Source organism: Pollachius pollachius, assembly GCF_949987615.1.
Source record: "Pollachius pollachius genome assembly, chromosome: 4".
Classification (NCBI taxonomy): Eukaryota; Metazoa; Chordata; class Actinopteri; order Gadiformes; family Gadidae; genus Pollachius; species Pollachius pollachius.
In genome coordinates, this window is record NC_136937.1 from 21,061,236 (window position 1) to 21,081,373 (window position 20,138).

General features: G+C 44.2%; 1 protein-coding gene across 3 annotated transcripts in view; it reads right to left on the reverse strand.

The window, feature by feature from the left end:
- zranb3 (zinc finger, RAN-binding domain containing 3) overlaps nucleotides 1–20,138 on the reverse strand; it is an 83,456-nt gene that overhangs the window by 19,605 nt on the left and 43,713 nt on the right. For all 3 annotated transcript variants that reach the window (XM_079734172.1, XM_079734171.1, XM_079734173.1), the window contains exons 15-16: nucleotides 7,366–7,508; nucleotides 4,986–5,090 (exon numbers count right to left, since the gene is read on the reverse strand). In XM_079734172.1, coding sequence (XP_079590298.1) covers nucleotides 4,986–5,090; nucleotides 7,366–7,508 — 248 coding nt within the window. The remainder of the gene's footprint in view (nucleotides 1–4,985; nucleotides 5,091–7,365; nucleotides 7,509–20,138) is intronic.

Here is a 20,138-nt window from a genome sequence, read left to right on the forward strand (position 1 = left end):
TTAGTGTGCTTGTATATTTCAGCGTGTGTGTTTGCACGCATGTGTATATCAGTGTGTTTTTATGTCAGTGTGTGTGTGTATGTGTGTGTGTATATTCCAGTGTGTGTATATTACTGTGTGTGTATTTCAGTGTGTGTGTCAGCGTGTCTGTGTGGTCGTCTTAGCCGATGATCCGTCTCCGTTAACGAGCGCTCGTAAAAATGAGTTCCTTCCATCGCCTGTCTCCTTAGCTCACTGCCAAATGACCCACCATCGCCTCTAACCCGCTCTCTCCCACCTTTCTCCCTCGCCCACTTGCTGGGATCTTTTCATTCTCTTGCGCCTCTCTCTCCCCCTCTCTCTCTTCATTCTTCCCATCCTCTCTCTCTGCCAATTTATCCTCCTCTCTCTCCATGAGTCTTGGTCTTTTGGTGTGATGCCTCGGATACCAGCCTTCCCAGTTGGAAGTCGGGAAGTCTCCCGACTTCATTTACGTGCAATACAATGTAAAGTTGTGTTGTTTGTTTTCGAGCTGGTTTGTGAAAGAGGCTGATGTAGCTAACAATAAACAACGACTAGCCAATTTCATGACACAATCACAAAGACAAACGAGAACGCTATTATTGCTCCGAGACCGGAAATGACGTCACAAGTGCAACTCGGAAGGCTGGTGTCCGAGGCATCTGGATCACACCATTTGTCTCTCTCCCCCTCCTGTGGGGGCGTGGCTTTTCAGTTCAACAGCATTCGGTATCCGCCTGTGAGCGAATGTGGCCGGAAACTGACCCTCACGGACTTCCAATGTTGCCTCTCTTTCATTGACACTGAAATAGGTGAAAACATCTCACTTTAAGCACAGTGACATTCCCATTCACACTACTAATTTCCTTCTTTTTACTTGGGTTTTTGAACTTGAAGGTACAATATGTAACATTGAGACAGATTAAAATGGGTACTGCAGTTCAAACTAACAACATTGTATAGAGTGGCCTGAAGCCGCCTCCTCCTCCTCAGCCTAAAGCTCACGCCCTTTACCAGGTTGAGGACACTGAACCAAAACAAGCACAGGCCAGCTGAGCACACACTTATTGTGAGTGTGTGTGGATGATGGCTGGTTTAAGAAGCCTTACCTGCCCAGAGTCCGATTGGACTCTGGGGCTGGGGGTGGCAGCCCCCAAGGTTGAGGTGCATGGAGCAATAAGTTCCATGCTGCATGCCACCACTGTGGTGGCTTTTACTGGGCTCCTCCAGACAAGGGAAAACCGGTTTATTGTAGAAGTTGATTGACATTGATACATGAGCTGGTGTGCCATGCAAGAGATCTTGAAGAACAACAAAGTAATGAATGTACCATGTAATTGTTGGGTGGGATTAAGAAGTCTCAAATGGTGGAATATGGTTTCGCCTCGTTCTGTTTTCATCGCCCTTCCTGCCAAACATCTGTCTCTATCCCCCCACTACTCTTAAGGAGTTGATCAAGCCATTGATGTGGATTCATCGTCATCCTGTTGTCATCCTCCTTCCCAACAGACCTCTGTCTCCAACCCTCTTCTGGGCTCTAAGCTGTCTTGATATTTCAAAAGTATCTCCCAGATACACCACCATTTGACACGGCTCTGGTCATGGAGCTTTTTGAAAAAGGACAAGGCTTTTTAGGTTGGGTGACTCTAGTACATCTCAGTTGATCCAGGTGCTTGCTTCCACGGCTGCAGCATGCTGTGTTTGTGTGACATTTTGTTTCATAGCTGGCCACCGAAATATAGTGAGTCGTATCACACAGGCCAGAAATAAAAACAAACCTGCGGTCCGAACTCGCTCCAGTATTTTGCAAGAACGCTGCGTAAACCACAAAAACAGGCTGCGATGTAATCCTTTGGTTCCTCTTGGGTATTTATTTTGAAGAATCTCATTAGCCACGTACATTTATAATGGCTGTTATATTTAAGATGGCTGTTATTTCTGACACATTTTTTCTAATGTCACTCTACAACTACGGACAATTCAGAAATCCTTTGTATATCTGACATTTGCTCCACTTTTGAAAGTATTGTGACAAATATGGATGAAAACATGATTTCTACAAACCTTTCTTAGAAATGATTTGCAAAATTATTGTTTTATTTGCACATGGGGAGCCTTGATGATCTTTATGATGATCCTTTGGTTTCTAATGTACATTGCATTTGTACTGTGTAGCATTAAACATACAAATGGTAGTCATGTATTACCTTAACACTTTCGGATCATGCATATTTTTCACATTGAAGATATCTGCAACCTTAATAACCTGAACAATCCAGAATTAACATGTTCAGTAAATGTAGATATATAATCAACAAATCTTTGCTCCGGGATGAAACAGAGCCCAATATTCACATCTGCAGCTACACAGTGCTGAGCAAGAAAGACAGAAGAAATGCATCCATACTTGGTCAGTTCTCTGCAACACTCTGCAATAGGGGGAGACCATTCAACAAGATCTGCCACAGATCACCTTTCTTCTCAGTGCTGATTGATCATCAGTGATGCCAATTGCTTCCTTGGTGACTGCATTGGCCTGCTCAAAAGCCTGGTCGATGGCCATTGCTGAGAACTCATGACATTCACTTACTCAACATATTTTCCACTCTCAAACTCCTTGGCCACCTGAGGGTTTTCTCATCCAGGGCCAGCATATCTCTAAGGTGGATTGGAAGCCATTGTTCATAGTTCATGTTGTTCGCAAAGAAGTAGTGTATCAGCTCTGCCAAGGAAAAACAGCACAGGATATATTTGGCTTCCATGAATGATCAGATCAGTAGCAGGAGGTAGCTAGCTAGCTCCATGGACAATACCAGACACCAAGACTGAAACTGGGAACTCAACTGTTTGCGACTATCACACCAAGTTCAAAGCTGGACATTTCCTGGGAGTTACCAGCTGATTTATTGCCGTAATCAGTGTAAGCTGTCTGAAGAAGCTAATATAGACTGCAAGCTGTTATCTGATGTGCCTGACATGTCCTGGTGATACTTGCAGGCACTAGAAAGGGTTCTGATGTCCGAGAAGATGCTATCCCTGCCTCAATGAGGGCTGCAGTCCAGCCACTGTCCCGGGGAAGACTGACAATGGACTTCAGTGCAGCCAACTCACTATGTAGGTCTCCAAACATAGCAAACTTGTCTTCACCATTCTTTTCAGGCCAGTGCCACTGAATATGTTTTGCCCTTGCAAAAATTGTCTGATCAGCAGCAATGATGGATATCTGAACGGTGCAGGAAAGTCACGATGTCCATGATCTTGTCCATGCTCACTTCAAATGGTGGGCTTCTCTTTATTGAAGCATAGTGGGCTGACCAAGTGACGTTCACCTCCCCATCTATGCCCTCAATTGCTGTGACCTTCTGCAGCAATTCCTATTCATGTCTTGTTGTAGTCTCAACATAGTGGCATCTGGATCAATCAGAGATGGCTTAGTTTTTTCCAAGAAGGCAGGGTGAATGTTGGTAAAGGAATCAGTAAATTCTGGAACTTCTTTCACTCTCTCTAACCCCCAATCTGGGTTGTTCACACTCTTCTCCACTGTTATATTTGGTTGGATGCTTAAAAACTGGTGCTGGTTCCATTGAAAGGGGAGGTTGCTGTTGTTGCAGTTGGGTTATTGTTTTTAATCTATTGCTGATGTGGTGAACAATCCTCTCTGCAAAACTGTTGGACCGACAATTCAATCCGCAAGATACTTCTTGATCGTTGGGTCTCCTAACTGTACAGATATCGCCAGCACTCGTGTTCAGATATGACGATGCCTTGATGATGCCTTCCACCAACAATGTCTTTCCAGTCTTGGCAAAGGGATTTTCAGGAAAATAGGTTTCCCATTCTTTTGAGTGTCTGTGGGTTGCCATCTTGGAAAAGTGAAAGCCATCATAATTTTGGGTGGCTAACGGGTTTTATCAAAAGAACAATTCCCAAGGAGTATTTGTGTCCATTTTGGTACTTCTTTTCCCTTATGAAAGATTTTCCTGCAATTAGCTGCTACACTAGTGTACGTCATCTGAAAGTGTTTGTTTTTGCAACTAGCAGCTCACATTATGTTCAATCATTATGGATTAGATCCCTACAGAGAAATAGAATGTTTATTTAACTATATCACGGCCCGTTTGTTTCCAACCATGTCTCACAGTAGGATAAATCTTGCAGGAGTCGAGTCCTTGCAGGAAGAGTACGGTGAAAGCAACAGACAGTTTGTTGTGTGGGACTTGGGAAAACATGGTTTAGTGTTATGTAAAAGAACTGGGTGATGAGAGTGGATATTGTAATGACATTCTCGTTCAATATCGGTCCAAAGTAAAAAAATATGTCCACATTAGTGCCTTTGGACCTAAAATTATCGGAAAATAGGGTCCAGGTTGAAAATTCAAGAGGTTTTCCCTTAACTCACATCTTGACATAATCGGATATTATCTGAGTTCTGTTTTCCAACACTTTGCATATGTAAGGTCTCTGTAAGAACGAAAACAAACACATTATGTGTTGATCTGAAAATGTAAAATACCAAATTATTATTTTGAGTCTGCGTCGTTTTTAACTTTCAGAATCTTCCAATACCAAGATGCATGACTTCATCTATTCACTTTACTCCAATTTTCCCTCACAGAAGACCAACAGGTTTCAATATGTCAAAACAACCCAAAATCAACTCTCACAGCATTGATATTGTAGAAGAGTCATAATGGATTTTAGCACCTGTGATCTCCAGATAGCAGTAAAACTCACAAGCCCTATTTCAGTCTGGTAAACTCTGTCATCTGAACCCATCCCCAGCACACACAAACACATGCACACTGGGGTTTAACAACACGATTTTAGTACCCCCCATCTCTCTCACACTAAAATCGAGAAAGAGATTGCGCGCAAGAGAGAAAACGAGAACGAGAGAGAGAGAGAGAGCAAGAGAAACCGCAAGCGAGATAAACAGTGAGAGAGAAACAGTGAGCAAGGGCACTGCATTTAGTGGGGGTTTGAACCTGGAGGCGGTTCTCCCGTCTCTTGCTGAAGGCCTCTGGGAGGTCTTCCCAGTTCTCCAGCTGGATGTCCAGGGGAACAAAGTTACAGTTCAGTGGAGTGCCGTCCTGTGAAAAGAGGAACAGTATGGATCAATTACTTGTCCCCCGTCTGCATCAGACAACTCAACTTAACCGTCATTCAAACCACTTCTAACCATTCAGTTGACTGTTGTACTTGGAAATTTGAGACTGCTTTAAACATGCAAAAGCTTGTACAACTCGAACAAAGTTAGTAACGGCTAAATACAGATCTTAGAATTGAATTGAATTTGAACCAGTGCAGTGAAGCCTAGGGTGTGAGGGTTTGATATTGCTTTGGGATTGAACCCTCAGTGTTCACAGACTAACATGTAGACCTCCTTGAGAAAAAGGATTATATACATTTTTTCATAGATCATATTTTGTATTTTTTACATTTGCCTTTACCAAAATCATTAAGTATTAGCTTGAATGAATTTCTGGGCTGAAACACTGGCAAATTTAAAATAACACCATTTTGACACCTGCCAACCATGGGAGAGAAATACAGTATCACACAAATCAAAATGGTTTGAACCCCAACAGCCAAAACAAACCAAAAACAAACCAGCTAGCACTACTTGAAAAAAAAGGGAATTGAGAGGATTTAGTGTTGGGCGTCAGCGAGGCGTGAGCAGTGATATCATATCTCGACTCCCACAGAATGACTGAAAACAGCCCATACATTTGATGCATCACACTTTCAATCACGCAGTCTTTTGCGTTATTAATATTTTCCCTTCAAATGCATCTCTTATTGGCATATCAAATCCCACTTTGATTGTGTGTTGACTCGGGCGGCGCTTGTGTAAATTCCCGCGGTTAGGAGGATAAACGCAGATCTACCGGGGGTCTGGTAAGCATTGAAAAAAACAGAAAACCTTCTTGGTTCGTCATTTAAAATAACACAGATGGTCGGGGAGATGGAGGAGGAGGAGGCAAAGGATTATCCCCTTAAGATGAACGTATGAGGGATGAACGTGTGAACGACAGGACATCAGGGCGGTGTGTGTCGTCGTCTTGGTGCAGGGGGGCTTAGGAATCATATTCAGTCTGTGATCCATCTTCACGCGTTGTCTTCTCCGCTGTTAATCCTGCACTCTCATGCGCACGTAGTCACGCAGACACGCAGACACACTTAAATAGATACTTACACTGGCACACGCACACACACCCACACACACCTACACGTCGCCTCTCCTCTCTTATCTGCCCTGATGCTACAGGCGGGGATTAGGACCCTGTGAGGGGGACTGATAACCGGGTGAGAACAAGGAGTTAATCAACGGAGTGAGCCTTCCGGTACGGGGATGATTGACGCTGGCTCTGGTTGGTTCCAGTCGTGTTTATGACGTCTGTTGTGATGGTGGGATCCAGTCGCTAACGCGCAACAGACGTATCGGTAGTGGGGGTTCACGATGAAGTAGAATGACTGAGTGACGTGTTGGTAGATATCACCGGTCCTTTTCACCCGGGCACCTAGTGTCGCGGTCAGCCACTTGATGAAAAGGCAACCAAAAGATAACTGACTGGGCCTCAAATCCTTTCGGAAACATGTGATCAAAACCACAATCCCAAATTGGTAGAGGATTGTAAATTAGAATGGATGGGATTACCTCCCAGGAAGCGGAGCGAAACCCAACCTGAACGCCAGAGGACAACATAGGACCTTATCAAAGAGTTCCTGGACGGTGACGTGGTCTTGCTCTTTAATCTCCCCCGCTAGTCGATCACATAGAGGCTTGAGGAGCTCATTTTTAACACCCCTTCATTAGCCTTATTCCCCTAGCACCCCTTTTGGTTAAAAATGCAAGCTGGGTCAGGAGAACGGTTCACCTTGTTCACCTAGCTCCCCGACCAGTGAGGTGAACAATGCCCATTGGCTGCCAGAAAAAGCCAAAACACAATCTCACAAGCCTTTCTTTTAAAATACAACGCCCATTGGACTATCGATTTCCACACATCTGCTTCAGATGCGCCTCGCGGCGAATGACCCATAAAAGTTAACATATTTAAACTTTGGGCGGCCCGCTCATAAACGAGAGAGAAGATGCGGTTTCTTTGATTGGTCCGTTAATAAGTGCAGTCTTTTAATGTTTAAAAATTAATAACCAACACATTGTTATTAGATGGGAAAGCTTTTGTCAGTGTGGCTTCTACACTCATTATTCAAGTCTTAATCACTTGTTTGCCTGTGACCTACTGAGACTGAAATGAGGGGCGTTTACAGGTGAATAACAAGAAAGACCTTTTTGAGGACCTTTATCTGAATTCAGTGTTAGTTGGATAAAAGCGTCTGCTAAATGACCCCTCGTGGAGGTACCTTGTCATAGAGAAAGACCCGGTCCGTGTTGCGGCTGGCGCAGAACTGCAGGCCCGGGTAGAGCGGCAGAGAGAGGCTGACACCATCATCCCCATTGTCCTCTTCAGCCTCCGGCTGGGACCCACTCTGGGCCTCCACGGGTCCTTCAGGGAGAGACACAAGGGGGATTGGAGGGAGGCACTTGATAAAACATGAAACTGTGTCTCTTAACCCAGTGTTTCCCAGGGTGGAGAGCACCCCACCCTTGTATGGCGCAGGGGTACTGCGGGGGGTGGGGGCAGCGTGAACCAAAGATGTCCTTCCTCACGGCCCTCAACCTCCTTGTCCACGGTGGGACAGCAACACGGCGATACTCTGTGCCTTGGCGTGGAGCGGCAGCATACCGGACAAACACTGCCAAAAGTGCGCTGGTAGATGAGGCAAATGACAGCAACAAGGGCTGTCTTTAATTAGCTTTACTAGACCATTAGTTACCTGTTAATTCACTGTTCGTTTTTTGGTAATACTGACTACTGCATTACCATAATTTGAGGATTTGCTGTGTAAATATGAATTAAATATCTTTCAACAACATATTCTTGAGATTGGGGTTGATTTAGTTTATTTGTTCTTTAGATCAGGAATGGTGCGAACTGGTCAGGGGGTTGTCCACTATCCTAAACTTTGTCAGATCATTCTGGCATCAGTCTCTCCTCTGGTGCAACACCGACCAGACGACACTCGTCCTTAAACGGTTTCACACCTATTACCCGAGCCCATGTGCACGTGTGTGACCGGTGTGTGTCTGTGTAAGAAAGAGAGAAAGACATGGAGGATGGGGAATGAAAAAGGTCACCCTTAAAGAGAGGAAGTAGACACGAGAGGCTGTGTGATTTAAAAAGTAGTGTGGAGGGAGAGAGAGAAAGATGGAAAGAGAGAGACCGAGAGAAAGAGAGAAAAAGAGGGAAAGAGAGGGAGAGAGAAAGAGAAAGAGAGAGAGAGGGTGAGAGAGCGATAGAGAAAGAGAGAGCAAGCAAGTGAAAGAGAGAGAAAAAGAGAGAGCAAGCAAGCAAAAGAGAGAGAGAGAGCGAGAGAGAGCGTTAGCGAAAGGTGTGTGCAGGTCATTGATGTCTGCTCTGCCGTTCTATAATCCCATCGGCGACGGCGAAGCAGGAAAAGGTCAGGGGAGGGGGGGGGAACCAGAAGACCAGAAGAGACACTCGCGCCATTTGGCCGATGACCTATAACACACAGCTAATATCACCCATCCCCCCACCCTAAATCATAATGTGGCACACAGGGAGGAAATGCCACCTGAGTCGTATCAGAGCGACACTTTGGTAAGAGTATAATGAGTCCGGAGTGTGTGTGTGTGTGTGTACACAGGTGTATTTTGGTATTTCTACTGTCGAAAAGATATCAATGAATGCCAATAAGCTAATATTATCAGGTCTAGCTGACAGGGGCTTGGGGCGAAGATTAGCTCCAAGATGGATCCCTGAATCAACCATGCTCATGGCCTTTTTTAGCTCCTGATCCTTCCTCCCTTTCATTTCATCTCCATCTCTTCTCCCGTCTGTTAGCGTCGCCGCAACAAGGAACCACCAGCTGCCTTAAGTAGGCCATGGCAGCAGAGAGGACCAAGACATCTCTCCATGTCACCTACACAGCACCGACCTGCTCCCAAACACTCCCTCTGGTGGAGGGAGGGGGTGGGGGGGGGAGAGAGGGAGGTGGAGGTGGCGGGAGAAAGGGAGGTGGAGGGAGTGAGATGGAGGGAGGGAAGTGGTGGGAGGTGGAGGGACAGAGGGAGGTGGAGGGAGGGAGGTGGAGGAGGGAGGGAGAGAGGTGGAGGAGGAGGGAGGGAGGGAGGGAAGTGGAGGTGGAGGGGGGAGGGAGGGAGCGAGATGGAGGGAGGGAGGGGGAGGGAAGGAGGTGGGTGGAGGGAGGGAGGAGGAAGGGAGAAGTAAGTGAAGGGAGGGAGGTGGAGGTAGGTGGAGGGAGGAAGGTTGATGGGGGGAGAGAGGTGGCGGGAGGGAGGGAGCTGGAGGGAGGGAGGGAGAGGTAGAGGGAGGTAGAGGTGGAGGTTGTGGGAGGGAGGGAGGTGGAGGTGGAGGGAGATGTGAACGTGGAGGGGGGAGGGAGGGAGAGAGTTGGAGGGAGGAGGAGGTGGAGGGATGGATGTGGAGGGAGGTGGAGGGAGGGAACTGGAGGTGGAGGGGAAAGGAGGATTCAGTTGTGGTTTTAATGGCGAGGGTGAAAAGAAAGACCCGGTATTGAACCTATTCCAGTAATTCATTCATTCATTAATGTGCAAACTGTGTCCCACACACACACACACACACACACACACACACACACACACACACACACACACACACACACACACACACACACACACACACATACACACACACACAGGATTTAATTTGCAGAGGGACACACTGGGATTTTTTTACAAGGTCACCATTCTGTCCAGGAAAAATCAGTGGAAAGTGTGGTTGTGGAACCAGGGCTGCCTCTGCAGGCCGTCAGTAACACTAGGAGCATCAACCTTTAATCCACTTAATCCAGCACTAAGCATTAACTCACAGTAAGGGTAAGGATAACCCATAACCACTCTCCCTGACTCTTACTCTAATTGCTATCAAGTACTGTGTATTACTGCAGTACCTTATGGTAACTAATGGATAATTAATGTTAATCTTCCTAAATAAACCAACAACCACTAATTCCCAGGTGAAAAGCTCCTGCATTCGCTCCCCAGTGTACACAGCCTATCCTGTGGGAATCCTTGAGCTGGTTGACCCCTAACCCTCTCGTGCTCCTCAAGGGCTCTCTCTGAATACATGTCATGGAAACCTCTGCACTGATCAAGACAAAGGGTTCAGATCACTTTGTTAAACCAGACTCAATGCTGGTGTTTTGATACAGCGCTCATATTTCTTCTAAAGAATGTCCATAATATTTGTGGGAGGGGAGTTCAGATCCATGTCATTAAGGAGCAGGTAGGGGTTAGGCGGCATCCCTACAGACTGTGGACAACAGGCATCGAACCCACAACCCTTTGGCTGAGAGTCACCTTCACCACTACACAAATTACAATTACAAATCCAATTGTTTTACTATCAAACAGTTCTCCTCAAGTTCACCCAATGTATAGCAGCATATCAAATGCAACAACAGTGTTCGAATTTAAGCCATTCTATGACAATAATACCATCCATATCCTACTTACTTTAAAGCTGAGCAAGGACATTTGGAGAAACCAGTCACAGTAAGGCCTCCCTCTGAAGCAACTCTTGAGAAACACAGGACTAGCTCACTAGCTTCAGTAACATGTATGCTAACATTGTTGTGGGCAGGTAGCTTGGTAGGTTGGCTGACTGAGGTAAACCATCTAATCAGTTCACTCGGGCTGAAAACAGTAATTGTCTGACCTTGTGCAAGCTTGCTACTGCCACAGATACTTGATATCTGTAACGTTTGGTCAGAGTATTTGTTTCAGTGATTGTATGAGAATTTCAACAAATATGACTTCTAAAAAAATGCTTCGAAAATAAAATGCTTACGATACATAAATAAGTGTGTGTATATATATATATATATATATATATATATATATATATATATATATATATATATATATATATATATATATATATATATATATACTAGGGGTGTAACGATTCACCGATACGAATCGGTTTCCAGTTGGATTAACACAGATAGGACTAAATTGATACTTTGGCCCCTAAATCGATTTAAAATTACCAAAAATCAGTTGAGTGAAGCTTTAGCCTGATATCAAGACTGCATTCTCAATTAATTTCATTCCGTTTCCATACGGATCTAAAAAATGCAATTTATTTAACATTTAGGGCATTTAGCAGACGCTTTTATCCAAAGCGACTTACAATAAGTACATTTGTCGAAGAAGTGAAAGAATATATCGCTGTCAGTACAGTAAAGATGTTCATAGAACCAAGTGCAAGTACTAACCATTGCTAGGCTAACCCATTTCCCGTGTACAGCAGTGATAGCAGCTACTGCAGATCCTACACAATTAAGTAGTATAAATAAGTGTGTACAATAAGTGCGTACATTACGTGCCAGGACGTACAACATACAATGGTGGCCTGAAAGGGCTGGGTGGCTATGCAGAGTCGAGGTGAACTCTGAACAGGTGAGTTTTGAGTCTTTTGCGGAAGCTGGGGAGCGACTCTGCGATCCTGACATCGGCAGGGATTTAAAGGACAATTTCACCGGTGGAAACATGAATATGTATTGAAATTGGGTCCTATATGCAGTCGAATAATAAAATAAATTTCTAATTTGGTGCCGTCTTGACGGAGAAAAGGCAGAAACTGACTTTTTGGCGCTTGTGGATTGAAGACAATAACTCCCACCATGCACCACGATGCACAATTAAGTACTATAATTAAGTGCTTACAATAAGTGCGTACATTAAGTGCCAGGACGTACAACATACAATGGTGGCCGGAAGGGGCTGGGTGGCTATGCAGAGTCGAGGTGAACTCTTAACAGGTGAGTTTTGAGTCTTTTGCGGAAGCTGGGGAGCGACTCTGCGATCCTGACATTGGCAGGGATTTAAAGGACAAATTCACCGGTGGAAACATGAATATGTATTGAAATTGGGTCCTATATGTAGTCGAATAATAAAATAAATTTCTAATTTGGTGCCGTCTTGACGGAGAAAAGGCAGAAACTGACTTTTTGGCGCTTGTGGATTGAAGACAATAACTCCCACCATGCACAATTAAGTACAATAATTAAGTGCTTACAATAAGGGCGTACATTAAGTGCCAGGACGTACAACATACAATGGTGGCCGGAAGGGGCTGGGTGGCTATGCAGAGTCGAGGTGAACTCTTAACAGGTGAGTTTTGAGTCTTTTGCGGAAGCTGGGGAGCGGCTCTGCGATCCTGACATCGGCAGGGATTTAAAGGACAATTTCACAGATGGAAACATGAATATGTATTGAAATTAGGTCCTATATGTAGTCGAAAAATAAAATACATTTCTAATTTGGTGCCGTCTTGACCGAGAAAAGGCAGAAAGTTACTTTTTGTCGCTTGTGGATTGAAAACAACAACTCCCACCATGCACCACGATGCACAGCTTCGCAGATTACTCCCGCTGATCTAGATCTCCGCCTATCAGAGACCTTGCGGTTCCATCTACCAAGCTGATACCACAAGACAGCTTAAAAATCAATTCACACAACATTTCTAGTGAAGAGTATTAGTTGGTGAACTCATTAGTGAATAACTCCTCGTTTGTGTTTCTTTCGAAATGGTGAACTTTTGCATTGTGCCGGGATTTTCAAGCAGAACAAGGAAAGGACAAGCAGTAAGTTTTCATCTCCAACCTAGAGATTTGGAGCGTTGCAACCAGTGGCTACAGGCTATCAATCATCCAAAGTTTCGAGAAGACACAGCCATGGAAGCCGTAAAACAAAAGAAGGTTTGCAGTCTCCATTTCAAGCCGGAAGACTTCGAATTCAATGTCCTGGGAATGAAGAGAGCCGCTCTTTTGAACACCGCAATTCTGTTGATATTTACCTTTCCATATGACGACGAACAGCCTGGGATGTCTGCAACTAGCAGCGCTAAACGCATTTGCCTGGAGGTAAGACTCGACTGTATTACTGATAATAACACACACTGATACAGTCGTTTGCAGTAAAGCACCACATCTCATAGGAGTTGTATATAAATTGGCTGTTTGCAAAGTAAATCTGCCTTCTTTCGCATGTTTTTGTCGCATGTTGTTCTAATGTGCCGGCGACTCTAAAACTCTACTCCTCAGCAGTGAATAAGCAAAGTTGGCAATGTAACGTTAGATAGACTAGCTACGTTCTATATACGTTTGCTGTTATGTATGTTTTACGATGTTTCACGTGTGTTAGTTTGATGTTATTACAATGTTTATTGAATGTATCGCCTTTCAGACTCAAACGACGTCTGCTGCAGCTTTGTTCTCGTCGTCAGAAGATGAGGAACACCAGTCAGCATCAATGATGTCAACAGCAGTCAAGAATCCTCCCTCTGGCCAAGCACAGTTTGTAAGTTTGTACAGCATATTGTCTCTAATTGAATTATAAAACTACTGTAATTTGTGGAATTAAACATTGCAAATAAACCTCTTTGTTTTATAGTCACTAGGCCTCAATACCAGTGCCAGTAGCCTTGATGTTGGTGAAACTCTCACCCCCACATCGGCGTCGTCATCAGAAGATGAAGGTGTAAAGGACTGGCGTGAAAAGATTATTGTCAATGAATCCAGCCTCATGTCACTATTCAAATTTTGCCAGATGTGCGGGAAACCGATTTCATCGAAGACCATCTTTGATTCTGGGGCACAGAGGACGGTGAAATGGATGCGTCTTGGGGGCCATTCTGGGACTTGGACATCTTCACCTGACGTAAGAGGAATGCCAGAGGTTAATCTCCTTTCAGCTGCAGCTGTTCTGTTCAGGGGCGGCACCTACACGGAACTCTCAGACTGTTGCCAAACCATGGGTCTCCAAATGATTGGAACAACTACATTTTATAACATTCAGAAGGCGTACTTGCACCCTGCTATTGACAACGTGTATAGGGAGAAACTGAACTCTTAGCAAGAGTTTATTTGGGAAAGGAAGATGGGAAGAGGCCACACTTGGCAGGTGATGGCCGATGTGACTCACCAGGTTTCAATGCAAAATACTGCCACTGCACCTTTATGTTAGATGACACAAAGGAGATACTCCACACAGAACTGGTGCAGGTAAGATACATGTAAATGGATGCAGAATAACAATAATGGAAAATTACTTTTGCTATGTTGAACATTTTGATAAAATCCAACTTATCAAACTTGAATCTTTAGTATACAGAGGCCACCAGCTCTGGAGCCATGGAGCCACTGGGTTTTACGAGGGGAATGACTGAGCTTCTGGACTTGGGCCTTGACGTGGAGGTTTTGGCCACGGACCACTCCACATCAATACAGAAAATAAATCAGGAACAATATCCTAATGTCCAGCACAAATTTGACATCTGGCACACAGCCAAAGGTATGTATTTTTTGCCATTCTTGTAAACATACACACGCAATTCTTCTCAGGACCTTCCTCCCATTGACGCCTACCCCCCATTGACACCTCATGGTGTCACTCTTCACCCCCGCCCAGATCTGTGCAGCCTTGCTGAACTCAGCCATTGTAGAAGTGTGACTTTTTTTTCATTCAAGAAAACAGACAATCCACACATCTACACTGGCTGAGGGAAGCAATGCTTCAAAGCTCTGGGATGGGGGTTGAGAGTAAGACACTAGAAGGTGTGTGGAGGCTATCCTATAAACCCTTGGCATGGATGGCAAAATGTTCTCAACACATAGCAAAAAAGAATCATAGGTTCTGACATACGTCATATTTGGGTAGTGCTCCCATTATGGAAGTATACAATTCCATAAGTTTGGTACTTCACACATTGTTCCCCCCACCATCCACAATTTTGCCTAACTGATCACCACACCTGTAGTTCTACCTAAATCCCAGTGACAAGCCACACCCTGTGCAATAGTAAGTAGTAATAGCTAAATAAACCTAAACCAAAAGGTGGATATATATGGCTCAGACAATGTGAATGGGGACAATACAGAAATAATAAGAAATGATTGGTGTTTGACCAAAATTATGCTTCATTTACGATCACAGGTTTCCGTAAAAAAAAGGAAGAAAAATGGACCAGGTCAGTGTTGGATTGTAATCTTGCAGAAGTTCCTTGGTTTACAAGGTTTAAAATTACTAATTTTAATATCTTTCACAGGTCTGTCGTAAACCACATGTGGTTTACCTGTGCCACAAGTAAGGGCAACTTATAAGTTAGGAAGCAAAAGCTGCAATAAAGCTTCAATTCCATTTGTTTATTTTTTTAGTAAAAGTATTATTGAGAATCGTCTTTCACACAGGCACTGCAAAACCGGTGTAAGTTCATTCCAGTTTCATGCAATGAACAAGAATGGACAGATGGTGACGGAAAACGGCATCGGTGTGACCACGCTCCTCTTACTGCCCGTGAGCAGAAGATGAGGATTAAGAAGGACTTGGTGGCATTTCAGGACCTGTCGTCGCTGGTCCTAGACAAAAGGCTTTTGAAAGATCTCGAGAGGATGGGCCTCTTCAAACATACTGGTGAGAATAGATACCCTTTTTCTCACGGATATTAATGGCCAAGTTAACGGCAATACACTATGGGGGAAGTGGACATGTCTGCAAGGCTGCAAGGCCACACAACAAAGATGTCAGTCGATTGGCCTGGCCTCAGTATCAGACTTAATGGCTCCAATGGGAATGCAAATGTGAACTATCTTAACCTCTCTCAGTTAGAGAGAGGAAGCGATGTATCTTAAGATAAAGGGAGAATGTATACAATTCCTTTTAATGTGAATAGTAATTATATAAACAAGGTTAATATAATTTGTATATTTTAGTTATGATTGATATTTCCATGACACTAATGAACATGTTTTAATTAGTCCATTCTCTCTTTTTAATTGCACACAGGGCCACTGGAGATCTTTAATAGTGCTCTCCTGAAATACCTCCCCAAACACCAGGCCTTCTCATATGATGGAATGAGGGAGAGGTGCTACCTTGCTATCCTAGAGCACAATGAAAACATTGTGAAAAGGAAACAAGCCACCACAGTGACAGGTGTGTTACCATGTGCTCTTTGAATAGTATAATAACCAAAATTAGAAAGTTCACAGCTAACTCAATAGGCATACGTCGCTGAAAGGTTTAATCTATTCCTGGGGAGAGAAGTCTACTAGACAAATCTTCATTCAGATTTTCTGTGTTATCATATTCCTTGTCATTTACAGGAGAACCACGGTTCAAACAGGTGTACTGCAAGAAGTCCAAGCAATGGATATTGAAAACAATCTTCACGCCACACACCACCCAGTTTATTTGACATCTAATCAAGAGGGTCATGGACAGAAGACATGACCCTAACATCAAGTTCAAAGTCCCAGCCTCCTCCTTCACTCATTTCCCCTGTACCAAAACCACCAAAGGAGGCTGCCAAAACTTTGTTCCAAAGCCGCTTCTGAGACCTCTTCCCATAGCACCCAACTCCATCTCTCTCTACTCTGCTCTTCTGGGACACCTCCAGCAGTGCCTTTTTAGATTCTCCCTTTCATTTGTGAATAAAAAATAGAAAATAGAAAATAAAAACACTCACTTTACAGTCAGACGTCCGTTCGTCCCTACAGGCTTTGGCTGACATTTCCAGTTCGCCTTTGGGATTCTGAAATAGGTCTCCAGGACGCCGCTGTCCGTACGCGGTGCGAAACTAGGATGCTCCACAACACATACGTCTGTGTCCTCGTGTGATTCAGAGATTTCGTCCAGAAGAAATCGACATCTTTGAAAATCTTTGCAGCAGACGGACTCTACCTCTGTGTCCATAGGCGCACAGTGAGAGCACAGGTACCACCAATCCGCCCCAGCTCGAGCCATTCCGGTCTCCTCGTCCGCGACAGGCAGGTCTTCTGCCTCGGCTGTAGCAGCCGCAGAAGCCGCCTCCTGTTCCAGTCTGTAATGTTTCAGCTGCTCGTCGGCATATTGCGGCTCGTAAAGGTAGCCACGAACATCTGATTTGAGCATCAGATCTTCAGAATCCCCATCTTCTATATCAGATCCAGTACCTTCCACCATTGTCGTTAATTCAGTTTTCTCCACAGCGTCTTAGCTTCAGACGCTGTGGATGTTACTTTCTGCTGGTGAAGTCCCACCCACTGGCACTGATCTAATAGGTCTGTAGCTTGGAGTGCTTGTAGTCTTATGAGAATCCTCCCCTCTTACACTTCCTGCTTTAAATGACGCAAAAATCGTCATATTGCGTCATTTAAACAGGAAGTGTTAGAGATCGATACAGATCTCTCCAGCCTCAGGGGAAAATAAGGGAATGCACGACCATTCAAAAATATGAGTGGGTTTCTAACGATACAAAGCTTAATGGACCAGGGTGAAGTTTCCCTTTAAGGAAGTGGGCAGATCCGTGTTTGTGTGTATGTGTATCTTCGCGAGCAGGAAACAACCGGAGGTGTGAGCGAGCGAAAAACCGCCATATTAAACACAACATGTCCGAAAACTTTTTTCAGTGCACCAGTGAATCTGAAATCAAACGTGTGGAAGTCTTTTTGGATTTTATAAGAAGGAGGGGAATATTGACAAAAGCCACGCTATTTGTAAATTGTGTAGGACAGCGATCAAGTCTATAAATACCCAAATAAATAGACATGTAGTTCTAAATTGATACATTTGTCTTCTATTTTTTCCCCATGCCATAAAGAAACAAAAATAAAAACCTAATGGCTGGTTCAGACTACACGATTCTCAGATATTCCTCCACGATTTAACATGTCACACTATACGATCACAGAGCCAGGAAATCGGGCCTTGTCTCGTCGGAAGACCACACTATAAGATTCGAGGGTGCGATGCTCTCTACTTCGTATCATTCACGTTTGCAAGATATTTAGAAAATCTAAGGTTTAGAACTGACATAAATGCTTTTTACATTTTTGTCATAAAGGTTCCAGTAGTTTTTATATCTGCTCAATGCAGCAACTCCTCACACCTGATTTCCTTCGAGGACGTACGCGCCGCGGAACGGCTGCGAACTCTGCCCTGAGTCAATTTCCACCAGGCACGTAACGGCAGCGTAGCGCTGCATTGCGAGCCAGCCGTATTCACGCGAGATCACGAGATCACGCGATAATCCTAAACCTAATGTACTCACCTTCCACTCCCAAAACTACTACAATAAATGCCAGGCTTTGCCCTTTCTGACATTGTCCTTATAAAAAGGACAAAATAAATTATTTTATGTTGCTCCACCTCGACAATCAGTCTCTCGTCGTCCATGTTGCCAACCCTCTGAGACCCTATGATTGATTGACTGCTGACCTGGTTCCACCGGTCATGACGTAATGTTGATGTGAAGTTGTGATAGGCTACATGAGCTGAGTATTGGGTTTTATTTAGAAAATTGACCAGATGCTCTATGGCTTTTACTTTTTCTCTTCCTGCCCGGCTCGATGTGCTCTGTTGAAATTGACACAGTTTAGCAACGGCTCGCGTCAAAAATAGAAGTGCTACGGAATGATGACGCGCCGCTCCTGGGACGCTGCTGAGACGTTCCGCAGCGCGCCCGGTGGAAATAGTTTCATTGATTAGAGTGGCAGCGATCAGCAGCGGTGACCGCTGTGCAATAGTTGCGTTGCGCGTGACATGAGCGATACAATGGACCCGCAGCAACAACGTAGCCTGGCAACAAAGCGTCAACAATCAATCCAGAGTACCTAGCACTAGGCATTATGTTGGCGGTTCGAGGTTTATGATAGCTATTAGCACGTCAACAGCTGTTGGCTCCAAACTTACCGGGTAGGTCAAGGGCTATATAGCCCGGCTATTTCTCGCCAGGCTGTATCCTTTTTCACCCTATCGTGGAAATCCTTTGTGGACACGTCGAAAATACAGGGACGTTGCTGCCACATTTCAACCAAAGTTGTCTCCATTATGTTGTTCCATTTTCTCTCGTTTTCTTTATTAGCATTCTTCGTCTTGCTATTGTTCGTATTCATTTTTGTAGTAGTTACTGTGTACTGAGGTAGTGCAGTGCAGTCAGTTGGTAAACACTGCGCGTGAGCTCCAGCTGTTCGTGGGGTTCCCTCACAAAACTGGGGCCGGGGTTCCCTCATGTCAACAATGGATACGTCATACGAGTCCCCCAAAAAATTCTGGCATGCCAAACTTTACGTCGTGGGTTTTTCGAACGTCGCAGACAAAAACATCGCAGATCGCAAGCATGTCACATTACAAGACCTTGTCTCGTCGCCGATATTTCAAGATCATGTACGACTCGCAAATTTGTCTGCGACGAACGAATCGGGGCAAAATCTGGCTGAAATCATGTAGTCTGAACCAGCCATAAGATTCCATGGTCCCTGCAACATATCTATTTGAAAGTAAGCAATGGCTATTTTATAGAAGGCCTATTTTAATTAATAGAAAATGCATGTGTTAACATTAAACAAATATTACTATCTATCGGATTGAATCATATCTCATCAAACTGCACCGGATGGTTAGAACATTGAATCGAATCGAATCGTTCCATGTTAAAATGTATCATCCCTGAATCGTATTGTAGCGCATGCATCAATATACGTATCGGATCGTCCTATGAAGGAGAGATACACACCCCTAATATATACCATATATATTATTATTTTTTTATACAATTCCTAATGACGTTGAACGGAAATAGGCAACATTTGTGCTTATTTAACACCTTATATAAGGTTGTAATAATAGCACTCATTATAATACGGCCCACAGCTGCCTGTTTGTCAGTCAAGGACCCATACGGAGGATAGACTGCGTGCTTATTGGTTATTACTTCAGACGGATGAGATGCCCACACACAATCTTCACTGGAAATGAAGAGCGGCCAGAGATTGCTGTGTGAGTGTGTGTGTAAGAGTGTGAGTGTGTGGTAATACCTGCTGTGTGTGTGTTTGTTTTTGATGTGTGTTTTTGCATTTGATGTGTATGTATGTGTTTGTATATGATGTATGTCTGTGTGTATGAGTGAGTGTTTGTTAAGGTGTGTTAGAATGTGTGTTAAGACTGTGTGTGTGTTTGATGTGTTCATGCACGCGGGTATATGTGCGTCTGTTAGTGCTTGCATGCATGTGTGTGTAAATGTTTTTGT